Source organism: Acromyrmex echinatior, chromosome 8, assembly GCF_024713525.1.
Source record: "Acromyrmex echinatior isolate Ae372 chromosome 8, ASM2471352v2, whole genome shotgun sequence".
Lineage (NCBI taxonomy): Eukaryota > Metazoa > Arthropoda > Insecta > Hymenoptera > Formicidae > Acromyrmex > Acromyrmex echinatior.
The window spans coordinates 1,687,173-1,701,328 of NC_141859.1; the positions used below are offsets into that span (position 1 = coordinate 1,687,173).

The following is a 14,156-nucleotide window of genomic DNA, read 5'->3' on the forward strand; positions in this document are numbered from 1 at the left end:
ACGAGAAAGCCGGTGACGAGCTCTTGCTTTTGCACGCTACGAAATGATCACGAAAAATGCACACATACGTATTTCTTCTTGTGGCGATTATACATCGTAGTCACATATGAATTTGTCAAACAATCGTTGTAGACTTTTTCTTTGTCGTTTGACGATTGTACATGTTAAACCAATACATTATGGTTATAAACTTTATAAAGTTTTTGTAATATACAGTTAATTATTTTATTTTTATTGAATTTTATTTTTGTTGAATTTGTACTTCTTGCATATATTTAATAAATAAAAATATAATTCATATGAATTTCTATATATTTAATGTAAGTATATTCTATTCATTGTTGTACTTTTGCATCATAACGTCGATTGTAAATATTTGTACAAAAGTTAAAATAATAGATTATAAAAAGCAGTTATCGAAATAGATGACAAGTACAATATGTCATAACATATATCACTTGAAAATATGTGTAAATTGTAATTTTTGTTTTGAATAAAATTTCACACAATCATTATAGCATCGAATTTAATGCGTACATTATAATCAATTTAAGGATTGTATTGTTATGGCAAAGCAAACAGCTTCTAAAGGCTTATGGTCAGTTCTATATACGAATGGCTCTTGATTCAGTATTATGTTAATATCTCGGCAAGCAATAGTCGATACGCTCATTGTTTGCCTTTGATCAGTTATCTGCCTAATTGGCTTTCGATTTAGATCGCCTTCAGGCTCAGCGAGTAATATTCGATGAGATTTCCTATGCTGAGTACACTGTCGAGTATAAAAATAGAGAAACAAAGGGATTACGAGCTCGATAAGCTTTGTCCCTTGAACGCTCTATATCTACACGAGTTACAGAGTTGGGCTTTACGAATAACGAAAAGTCAATATTTTATGAGGCAGTTTATAATTTATGTCAGAATATGTCGAAATAAAATATAAAATATCTCAAAGTATGAATTTTACTTTTAGTACAAAGGTTTAATCATACAAAGGTATTTCTAATTTATACAATATTTTAATTACGAACAATCATAATACTACAATATTAATTAAAAAATAAATCATCTATCGAATAGCATTATTTTTTTAATATCAAATGTATACAATAAATGTGACTTTTGTTTTACATAAAATTGGCATTATGCGATCATCGAGATTCCAATGGGATTTTTACTGAACGTCGTGAATTTAAGGACTACTTTGCAACATATCAAAGAAAAGCTCCGGCATTCCTCCGGATTCTCTTTCTGATAAGCTAATGTTTGTTCAACTGAATCATACGTAACGAATTAAACGTTTCCTCGGAAAACCGCTCGAATGCGTTGCAAATCTTTCTCATTCATGAGAATGATTTAATGCTGCGGCTTTAGATCGGGTACTTCAAACATTCCGCAAACGAAGGATCGTAGATCCTTCTATTCCGCCGTGTAATTCTCGGTGATCTCTTCCCGGATATTTCACGAACGTCGGAGACTAACGAATCATATTCATTTCTTGAAGCTCTGATTTGGAACGTTATAAACGGCGTTTGTCTCTCTATAGATTAACCTTACGCAGCATTGTAATTTAAAAAGTAAAGATTTTTTAAACGTTTAATAAAATGAAATCACGATCCGAAAGAATAACATATTATTATGAAAAATACGTTTTTAATATGCACAATTTGCGTGTTACTTATCATATAATTTCTCAGAAAGATTCTTTATTTTTTCTTGAACTTTTCAAACAATTCATTTTATTATAGCTTTGCATGCTTTTTATCCCTTTGCATGCAATCGTACGCATTTAATCTTTCCACGCAAATTTTCTTGCATTCAACGGACATTATTACTAGAGCATTCTCTGTTTCTTCCTCTAGCAGGAATCGATCGTGACAACAAACGTATCGTAGATGGCATACTTCGATAGTAAATTCCCAAAGTCTCCACGTCGTGAAAGCCAAGCGTGACAAGAGAAGCGAGGCGCTATCGATGCACATAAGTTCGATCCGGCAGGCGACGAATTGAAATCTTGATTTATAGCAGGGTATATACGACCCCGAATCTCTTCGTTCGCGTCGCGTATCCTAGCAGAAAAAGCGCAGGAAAGTTTCGTTTCAAAAAGAATTTGCCATTTTATTTTTTTCTTAGCCAAAGATATAGGTCTTTACACAAAAGTTTCTAATTTAACTTTAATTTGCAAAGTATGTTTTGAAAAAGTCCGATATCTTTTACAATCGTAACTTCTTTGAATAGTTCAAAGACTCTTCCTTAGAAAAAATGTCAAGTAGACCATTATTTATAACACTTTTCTAATTTTTATACAAAAAAGATTATGAAGTATCTAAAAATTTATTAGATAGATGCAGATCTGAAAATAATTTTGTTGGGTCAAAATAATCAAGTAGAAATCTCAAGCTTGATAAGCAATGCTGCAAAAAGTTGCAAAGTTTTGACATTTAGTAGTTTTAAGTGTCCTACATAATTATTTGGTTCAACAAAATTATTTTTAGACCTATATCTAGCTAAATTTTTTTGGGTATTTCAAGAAAAATCGTCTTTTTTGTATAATATTGTGAGTATAAACACTACAATAAATTTCATTTTTACTATATATAATAAAAAGATATAAGATAAAACATGAACGTCAGACAAAATTTTAAATCGTGAAAGTCTGTTGAATTTTAGGTAAATTCTCCACGGCATCAAATAAAATCACGTAATCCCTGCGTATTCCTTGTTTATCTACGAATATGAGGGCTCAGCCTTCCGGTCGATGCACTTGTCGTCACGAAAAAGCGAGGGTGTGGCAACGAGAGATGAAAGTACTCGCGTTTAAGGGACACCTGATCTAGTGACATACGAAGGATGAGGACGCGATCCGCCTCCGTCACTCTGTGCTCGCTTGCGCGTGCAAAAGCGGGAAGAATTCGTTGCGAGAAGGAACGCGAACAAACGGGTTGCCCTCATAGGTATGCACTGAACGCAGTGAATGGATACGCTCCGAGGTGATACGGTGTTAAATCTTTCTGTCAGAGATCGGTGGAATCTCTCGGGTGGAGCACGCGCGATCGTAGCAGGCTTCGTCCTTTGAGGATCTTCGAATCAACTACGCGCATTTTCCCTGTTCATTCTAAAGGCATCCCTTGTGCTAGATGCCAAGCTGGATTTTATTTTTCATTTCTACTCGCAAATACATTGAAGGATATAATTCTTAATTTGTGAAATACAAGTAATTTAATTAATTAAATATAATTAATTTATCTTCAATTATTACGTTTTTATAGCTTTTTTAATTGATTCTTTATAGAATGAAAAGTCATAGTGGCTGGACACTGGAATAGTGTCGTTTTAAGGAAAGGACAAAGTACAATAAATTATAATAAATTTTATTCAAAGAAAAGTTAAAAGTTTAAAAATAAATCCCCTTCTTTCCGATTTCTAAAGATTAATTTCATCTACAAGCAAATAAAATTGTTGCAGATAAGTATGATAATATAAATACGTTTATGCTTATGTATATTAACAATTAACAGAAATAATAATATAAAATATTGAACACCTATTGAACCGTACCATTATATTTTTCTTTTGCAGACAATTACATTAATTAGCGATACATTATTTTAAACTGAATAAAAGATAACTATTAATTGATAACACTTATTTCGAAGCCAATTGCATTTAATAAATTTAAGAGCTTAATTTATAGCATTCGCATAGATGACGTAATCGATCGAAATCTTAGAAGTTCGCATGCGGAATATATCAGAACATTCGTGTTGGTTGATATTAACGAACGTTACCGCGAAATATCGTTCAATGCACTAGTACGTGTCATCGGAATATCAGCTGGATTTCAGTTCCTCTATACCACATTTTCGAATTTTGAGGCATTCCCGAGCGAGTATAAAAAATAAACAGCTTGGTTGATTTCGTAATGTAACTCAAATTCATGATATGTTAAAACATAAACATAGTTTTATATTTAACCTTTATTATAAACAAAAACAAAAGTTTATATTCGCTTAAACCATGTTTCTTTTTTCTATTAACAAATGAAGCTGATAGCGAAGTACGGAGCAAACAGCTAAACTACGTATAAATTAATTGAATACAGAATTAAACGTAGCGTAAATAATGTTTGCTTCGTATTCTCTAACAACAAATGTTTATACATTAAGTATTGGAAAGTTTCAGTTGTTTATTGAACGAACGTGGATCTAAAATTAACTATTCTGTTTTGCAACAGAGAATTTCCCGTATTTTATATTTGAGAGAAGAGAAAGTCTCTCTTCTCTCTCTCTCTCTCTCTCTCTCAGAAAAGATAAACGTTTTTAGAAATTAAAAACATATATTAAAAGTTTTTTATTATCAATGGAATTAAAAAATTCAGTAATGCTGCAAATAGTTCCTCCTCTATTTTTGAATTTATTTTGAATTCATTATGAATTTTAATTTGGATCGTATAAAAACTTTGTTTTTATTTTTCTTACTCTTCTCTTACGATAAGCTAAAGTATTTAGTAAGTATTCAATAAAATCTGTACATAAAGTAAAAGGAACAAATAAAATATTCAATAAAAATTTTACAGAAAATAAAAAAAACAAGTTAAATACTCAATATAATATCTACAGAAGATAAAAGATACTTATACTCGTCTATTATTATATGTACAGATACATTGGTGAAACGCCCATGGTAACCGCTGCACAATTAAACCATTGGCGAGATAATAGTGTCCGTGTGTAACATACGATGGGTGTAAACGCTCGCGGGAGAAACGTAATAGGCAATCCGCGCTGCAAGTCGATCCTCGCAACTCGCACCCCGAGGCCCCCAAGGGCTCAAGTCTAACTGAAGAGTAGGGGTGTCTAGACACCCAATCTCTTTTCCTACTCTCTTTCTCTTCCTTCCTCCTTTCTGTCGACGATATTAACCTTTACACGTATCGTGATAGTAAACTGGTCGAAGGACAACGTTCAAGAGTGAACGAGAAAGCCCTCTTTGCTCTTTGAACGCACCCGGAAAGTGTGTAGTCACACGCTCGTAAAATAGAAGGGTTGAAGAGCGTTACAAGAATCCTTGTTTGAAGCAACAACTAATCTCACTGAATGCATATTTTTTTTTACCTCTCATTCTTGTCCATAAAGCTTAGCCTCTACTAAAAGCGCGATACAAATGTTTCTTTACACACAGTGATCTTAGCTGAATAAATGTTTAAAATGTTTTGAAAATTTACAAAAAATGTATTATTTTATATATATATATATATATACACAAACTATGACAATATATAGTATATATTATTTATTTATTATTATTATAGTATATACATATATATATGTATCTTTCTTATTCATTTGACCACAAAATGTCGTAATTATTTTGTTCATTCTGGAATTAGCAAATTTTTTAATAAAGTTTGTAGCCAATTCTTAATAAAAAGGTTATAAGGACAGCGATAATTATTGAGCTACAAAATATTTATTTCTTTCAAGAGATATCTTGAAAGAAAAATCTACATCTTTTGCATTTAAAGATACAATAAAGAAGTAATTAAATTGTTCAAGTAGCAAATATGTACAATTTTGATTTTGAAATAATGCAACAAATATAACAATCGTCTATACATATACAAAAGATATATATGATGAATCTCTGAGATTTTAATATTATCTTAAAAATTAGTATAATCTTAAATATATTATCTTAAGAATCAACATAAATACAACGATTTGACGAAAAATTTTTTTTGTTTAGAATACGCTCAAATTTATGTTTTTATCGAATGACGTTTCCCTGATATTATTCCATTACTCTTCTGAATGATATCAAGAACATAATTTTCCACTAAGGTGTCAAACGTGAATGCCTTATATGCAACCAAATTGTGACTGCCATTGGCATCATAACTAACGACATGCTGCACCGCATTTGGCATGAAGTGGAATATCGGTTCGATATCCTTCGAGCCACTAAAGGTATTCATGAAAGTACATGCAAAAGTGTGTGTGTGTGGTGTGTGTGTGTTAATCATTTCTTGTAAGAAGTTTTTTGAATTATTTTTTATAATAAAAAGGAAATATGTATTAGAAATATATATGTGTATTTGTTTTTATTTTTTTTCATCATTTTTAAGATATCGAAGATTCATTGTATCTACCCTCTATTTTTTACGTTTTGGTCGATTATTCGAACGTTCTTGACATGTGCTGTGCTTCTTTCGCGGTCTACCTTTGTTATTAATTATTATTAATTTAATAAATTGCAGACTATGCAGATATGAATACCCACCAGGTCAGCACTTTCCATGCACGAAGTAATATTGAAGAAATGCATCGTGCATGTTTTATCTAATAAACACGAGTGTTTTTTCTTTTTACAACAAAGCCACTGCGTGCTACCATAAATGTGCATCGTAAAACGAACATGGGAAATAATCATATATGGCCGATATATCCGCTCTGTTCGCAATTTAGTATTTATCTTTCGCTATTGAAAGTGTGCACAATTACTTGATGCTTTGAGCTGCGTACGTCCGAATCGCAACATGCGCTTTGTAACGCGATGAGAACAGTTGCACATATCGCATGTGCGTGTGCGACGCATATTGAAATGCCACGTGGAGAGATATCGCCATTCATCGCGTAAGTAAAGATAACTGGAGCATGATAATAAATAATATGCGTTTGAACGCGATATAAACGTCGTATACCTTCGTGATTATATATATTGCTCGTATTAATATATAATTTGTTAATATTATTCAATGATTAAAATCGGAACAATAGAATCACTGAAACTTTTTATAGATTCTCTGCAAACAAGTTTGCTGCAGTTGGAAGCGTAAAAAAAAAATATAAACCATAAACTTTATTAATTTTTGAATTCGTCTTCAGATGCCTGATGAGAAGTGTTATTATTATAGAATGTTTAAAAAAAATCGACGATTTATAACAATATTAGAATTATACTAAAAATATAAATTTTGCTTAGGAAAATCCAGGGAGATCTTCATACAATGCTGGGTAAATATTTCCCTGGTTTAACCGCAGCGCAGAGGACGATGTCCTTCGGCAGCACATGTTCGGAGAATCGATTCCTCGTTTACACAGCTGCGGAAGTGACTCAAACGAACAGCGTGTGCTCAGGAAAATTATCCAAAGCAGCGGCAGACATTAGAGTCGTGCTATACACCATTCTCGACCTAATTCTCGATGCGCTGCACATCCGCAGCCCTTAAATTGTAACTGTACATAGTGCGGAGTGGCGCATTCCGATTCTGATATGAGATAATGAACATTAGTTAAAAATAGATAAGTCTAGAAAATTTTATGTGTTCGTTATTAAAGCGTATTTTCTTTGGATCGTAGATTTTTTTACCAATTTAAAAAATGAATCAATTTCTTTTTTGTAGACACATAAAAACAGTCTTTTTGAGTTATGAGCAAATAAAGAGCATTGCAAAGATTTTCAAAATTAGTTTAAGAATATATTACACATATTTTTGATCAAAATGAAAGAATTATGATTTTAAACTAAAATAAAATAATTATTTCAATAAAAAGTAGATATGTTTGAAAAAAATAATTTTCAGATTAAATGGAAACATTTTTATTTAAACTATAAAATTGTATTGTTAAATATAAATATTAATTTTGTTAAATTGTTTCATATGTATAACATTTATTTTTATATGGAAAGTATAAAAACAAATTTTCAATTCTGTTTACTTTTTACAAATATCTAATCTGCTACGCTTAGAAAATATGATTAATAAAAAATAGTACCCGAGAATCTCTGATCAATCGCGCTTTCTGTTAACAAAAGGTACTTTGCAAACAGAAAGTAACAAAAATGAATTGAATGGGAAACAGATAAATGTAAGCTTTCACGTACTACTTAAATGCATTTGGCTGTATAACGCTATTTCCATTGTTCGAGTTTCTCTATGCAACGAGTATAATGAAGCGTATCTATATCTATAATAATTGTTTTTATCAGCATCAGTTTAAAACTTTCTTTGCTCCTCTTTAATTTTATTGATCTATATATTCAAGCTCCTCAAATTTCTAAAAAAAAATCAAATATCAAATTAACACTATTACGATATATTTAATTCTACATTATACATGTTGTTTTTTAATTACTTACGTAGGATGTTTCTAATAATATTTTATCTCAATTTTTATTATTGATGATTTAAAATTAACTCTTTGGATGGAAGCAAACCTTTTAATAAAAAAAAAACTTAAAGAAGATCTCAAAGAAGTTTCCAAAAAAATTTTAGAATCGCTGAATTTGAATCTATTTTCAGAATTCTAAAATTTAAATTTCAAAAAAATAATCTGATTATTGCGAAATTTGATTTTAAGAGGCTTTTCAAGACTCTCTCTTGATATCACTAAATTTAAATGTTGCTGACAATGTCGAATTTCAAAAGAGTAGTACCCTCCAATGAAGGAGGGTCTAATGTCACAAGGCTCATAATGACAGTTTAAAAGTCTCATAATGTCAGTTTGAAAATCAGTACCTACTACAACTGTTCGCAAAGCGCTGATGAGCTTCAAATAAAATGAAACTAGAAACTTGTGTGATGTTGCTGTGCAATTATAAATTCTCTAAAATCAAATTTTATTTTATTTATATAATATACTTTTAAAAAAATGCTATCTATAATATTGGATTCATCATTTTGAATTTTTTATTTTTTATCTCGGATTCGAATAAAGCATAGTCAAATTATCTCATAATCTAAGTTTTACAAAAATCAAGCGAACAATTTACAAAATAAAAAGAAATGCTTAACGGGTTTATCTACAAATTAAATAAATATTGATAATATTCTTTACATCCTTCGGATAAAGATAAATACAAAAACTTTTTTTAACTGTGAAATGATTTACGCTAAATATAATAATGTATATGAATATGAGTATTCATACATTTAGTGAATTTATAAGCTGGGTTATGGACACCCCATGCAAATAATGAAGAATTAACAGTATTGATAATGCTTCAATGTTGTTCACGTTAAAAATGAGGTACGCGAGTAAATGAAACAATATCTTTAATTAACAACCCATTGTTACAAAATTAACAGATTTCAGAACAAATATTGGCTTACTTTAATTATCACAGCCGATCCGTACAGTATATATTACATTCGACAAGGGATGCCAATATTTCGCGGCGATAAACTGATAAACTCATGTCATTCCGCACAGTTCACGGAACTCACGATGGTAGCGCGCAAATAATTGCGTTATCTATTCTACTGCGCGTAATGCGCAATGAATGCCAGTGTATATCCACAACATTAACAAAATTGCTCTCACGTCCGTTCACCGATCCATTTGAATCGCGACAGTGTGAAAATTTAGCGCCTTCAACGTCCGTACTGTAATGAATTTTCCACTTTCCGCTCATTAAAATTAGATATTTAAAAACGGATCTCGAGCTGAAGGTATATATCAATATCATTTGCATTATTGGACAATGTCCGTTTCTTACAATTATTCACTTCCGGTGTCTTTAATTATATCTTTAATTCGTCCGTATTTAACTCTTATCTTTATTTGCGGATGTACAGATAAAATAATAATGAGATCGTTACCTCTTGGACCTTCCGATGGACGACGATTTTGTGCCATTGACGATCATCGAATCGCAACTTGACCGGCTTTATGTGCAAATCCAATCTTCCTTTGGCTAGGCTCATACTGACTGCGGCGCCTCCGTCTCTCAGTGATATAGTGAGATAATCATCGCCCTCTCCTGTAATTAAAAACGGGTCTAATGAAGTCATGGCGAGTATCATGAGCGCGCGCAGTGTACATTGCACAGCGAATAAACTCTTATCTCGCTTTTGGAGCGCAAATAATGCCACTGAATTAATTGTGACAGTGGCTGACGCGAGATTGTCGAATATGGAAAAGCTCGCAGCCGTCACGGACGTTTTGTAGTTGCTGTCTGTGTTGACGTGACCGGGAACATTACCGTCCATTGAGCACGATCCCTTTTGACGCGTTAACGTCGCACGCATTGCCTGAAAAAAAGATCGACAGCAACGTACGCAAATTTCAACGCAACTTTTTAATCCCCGCGGCGACGTCAGTCCATCAGGTTCCCTGGCTCACTCCATTTTTCGTCGAGCTCGCCTGCCGGATTATAGCACGATGCGACGCGTATAAATCGATTACGATCGCTTAACCATTAGTTTCGAGGTACTTCCGGACGACCAGTTAAAACGTCCGGTGATCGTCGTTAATAATTATCCTGTGCTAAATTCGCCAGAAAATCCTCGCGGATTATGTTATACTTGTAACGAGTTGAAGGATCAAAACGATTCTGCCGATAGAACGATTTTTGCGATTAAAAGTTAAACGCGATTAGTATTCTTGTATAGTTAATATCAGAAACGATTTAAAGTATAACTTACGAGAGAGACCCAAGTATTCTCTTATGATTTTGATGAGCTTTTAATGCTATTTTGTAAACGAAAATAAGGGACACATATTTTATGTGTTCTATCGCACTTTCAAGAAGTGAAATACCTCTTAGAAAAAAATCGGTTTCTTTTAATTTTAAAAAATTTGTTTATTTATAAAAAATAAAAATAAAAATTTTGTTATTATAATTGTTATTAAGCACTCTTAGAAGACTCTATTTTTCAAGCTTAAAATCGGAGAAAGAAAAAATATGATTACAGACGGAGGATTATATCATAAAAATGTATATACCTGTTAAACGCAGTGAAAACGATTGTTTTTTTTTTAAGAAAAAATCGAAATAAAAAAAGCGAAAATTAATTTATTCTTTACTTTTTATTAAAAATAAAAAAGTTGTCTAATAAAATTGTTCATGAAAATTCCTCTTATTATCCAGTCACTTAATAAACACCTTTATGAATACAGTGAATATAGCGTTTTACTTTCTTCAAGCTTGCATTTAATTAAATTAACAGAATTTACAGAGAAAAAAACTCAAGTTTTTAAGTATTTTTTTTCAATTTACGATTATTTTTCTCGATACGTGCAACGAATAATAAGAACATAAATATACAAGAGGCGTTAATACGCTAGAGAGCAGAAATTATAATTTTTATCAGTAGATTAAGGCGCATCGGGAGGGGCGCAAACGGGTACGGTTATAGCGTTACACTCGTGAATCTCGCAAATGCCACCGTCGGTTATTGCCGCAGTCGCTTTAAAATCGGGCCGCGACCGCATACTAATTATCTCACGGGCAGCCCAGGGACTCGAGCATATAAAAGATGCAGACAGTACTTCGGGCTTAATTGCTACCGGCGCGACGCATTAGTATGCGCCTAAGTGCATTACGCACGTTACGTATCGCGCTTTTATTCGTATAATACCACCATCGCCGGCGCGATGCACATCGCGGATCGCTATCGGACAACAAACATGATAACACACGTTACGCGCTGCGAAGGTAACGCCTGCGAGGTGGATTCTACAAGGCGAAAAATTGGCGAGAGTTTCTACGCACTTACGTTATAGTTACATCCCTACATTAAAAAAATATTCTAAATTTTAATAAATAAATCATTTGTTTAAATGGTACCAATTAAATATTTATTAAATATAAAGATATATTTATTTATTATACGAGGTTACAAGTTATTCAAATAGATTTATTAAAATTTAGTATATTTTTTCTCAGTGATCAAAATTCCTATGAATGACCCATTTTTCCCAACTCTGCTCATACGCTAGAATATTTAATTATCAAAAAGCAAACAAATTTTCTAGAATTAAAAATAACAGTCGTTGATCGCTAACACATTCGCAAACACATGCACGAGTAAATTGTTATTTATTGTCCGCTCGTTATTGGAATGTATTTTGCCTAATTATCCCCTGGATGCGAATTATCCGCGTAAATCCCAAATACATTCGAGAAATATCTTTGCGTAATCGTGTTGCAAACAGTTATTTGAAAACAGACGAAATCATTTCCGATGTGAATTTAACACACTGCGACTCGGCACGTGAGCGAACCAAGTATAGAAGTAGACAGCGCAAGTAGTAAAAGACGAAGATGGTCAGGCACGTTCCGGCGGAATTCTCGAAGGAGATTATTATGTTTACCATTCTTCGCGAGGGAATTGCCGCGGTACGATACCGTGATTTGAAAGAATAGAAGTTGCGTGGGGTGACGATTATTATGCCCCCCGGAAATACGTGCAATTCAAATGCGCGGCGAGTGCGCGGTTGTATTATAGCTTATCTCAGGAACAAATGAGCAGCCTGGTGTGAGAGAATTGCGGAGATGCAAGAGGGAGAAACGATTGCTACGTATGCATCTTGTGTGTCGTATGTGTGTAGTGGAATGCGAATGCGGACGTGTGAGAGCGAACGTAAGTGTATGTGGTACAGCATTGCGGCTCCGTTATATAGGTTTCGAGTTGCTGTAACCGGAGCGAAGGTGCAAACTCCTCCTTTTACTGCGGATGGTGCAGTCTTGCCATCTTGGCTGCGCTGATTCTACCGTTCATTACGTAAATATACTATAAACTGGAGATTCATGTGCAGCCGGTGAGAAGCTATAATATGCCAGATGAAACGATGAGTGTAATATAAAGGCACAATAAATCAGAAATCTGACCGAAATGCAAGCGAGTAAGAAATAAACTTTTATCTCGACTTGAACTACCTTTTCTCCGAGTCTCTTGATTAATTTAGGAAACTTGATTAAATTTAATTTGTATGTATTTTTGTATAAATTTGTGTTTCAAATTACAAACTGAAATTTTGTTAAAGTTTTAAAATTAATATCGAAGAACAACATCGCGATTTATTTTACTGTCTAAAATTTTTGTAAACTTTTGTAAACATCTCTTCATACTTAAACATTTGAAATTATTAGTAACATCAAATTTATCTTTTTATATTAAAAATTACAATTGACTAGAATTATAATATAGAGTCGAAATATTTTTACCATTAATGTTGGAACTAAATATAAAATTAGAAATTCTATTATTACTGATATAAAGTAGTTGTAGATTGATAAATAGGTATATAAATGAAGTAATTTGATCAGTTTTCCTCAAATTGATATTCTGCGCCAAAATTCGAAACGAAACAATTTTGAAGTTTAAATGAATATATAGATCGATTATATCGAATAAGATTCAATATAACACCTTAAAATAAAAGAGAAAGAGAGAAAAGATAATAAGAAAACGATGTTAAACATAAAGAGAAAAGGTGAGAGACAAAATTTCTTTAGTTGGCTGTACGTCCGGTATCTGAACTGAAACTTCTAATTGGCTATAATGTCGCCACGAGAGAAGAGGAGCAATCTAAGGATTTAATATGCGACCATTGTCCAAGATGGTTCTATTGTCTACCTGCGTTCTCTCAAAGGATATCCGGTCGTTCGTAAATTACTCGATTAGATGTCACTCCATTGTTGATCTTCTTGAATTGTTTTCAATTAATTACGCGCCTCTATGATTAATCGTTTCCAGAAAATTTACAATTTTATGGTTTATACTTTAAAATCTATATTTACAATCATTATTTTCACACTTCTGATTCTGTAACTCGTATATTAATTGTTCATCAGATATACGAACTGCGAACATTTTCCAGTATTAAGAATCTATTTTCTTAATTGCCGCAAACGCATTCGAAAGTGGAACAATTCGCAAGTGGAAATAAAATTGCCACTTAAAGAGAAGTTATTATAATTGACAAAGAAAGTCGTTTGCCATGAACACAGCAAGTACTTACCGGAATAAAATAGAAGTCCATTTGCTGCTCTCGTTTTGAACTGGAGGCTTATGGATTCTTGTGTACTGAGTACTGGTTCTCCTTTGCTCAAATCTATCGTGAGATACTCAGTCCCTCTGAAGAATGCTTCCGAGGGAGCTTTGTCTGGAACAAAAAAGGCAGTAGTTTATAAATCGACCAATTCACTATAATAGTTTTCGTTAAAGACTCGCTTAGAGAATTAGCGGTACAAACTAAAAAATGGAAAACGTCTTCCTCGTTTATTGCAATTTTTGCAATTTTCTCTTTGAAAAGAAGAAAATAAATTATTAACTTTGTATTCATACAATATATGCGATTAATATCTTCAATTTTGCTGAAAATAATGCAAACAAATATTTAAACAATCAATTATTCTATTGGATAAAT

General features: G+C 32.5%; 1 protein-coding gene across 5 annotated transcripts in view; it reads right to left on the bottom strand.

Moving 5' to 3' along the window:
- The window catches only part of Nrx-1 (neurexin 1), a 235,051-nt gene that overhangs the window by 98,004 nt on the left and 122,891 nt on the right, over window positions 1-14,156 (bottom strand). For all 5 annotated transcript variants that reach the window (XM_087408980.1, XM_087408981.1, XM_087408979.1 and 2 more), the window contains 2 exons: window positions 13,749-13,892; window positions 9,602-9,762 (listed from right to left, as the gene is read on the bottom strand). In XM_087408980.1, coding sequence (XP_087265106.1) covers window positions 9,602-9,762; window positions 13,749-13,892 — 305 coding nt within the window. The remainder of the gene's footprint in view (window positions 1-9,601; window positions 9,763-13,748; window positions 13,893-14,156) is intronic.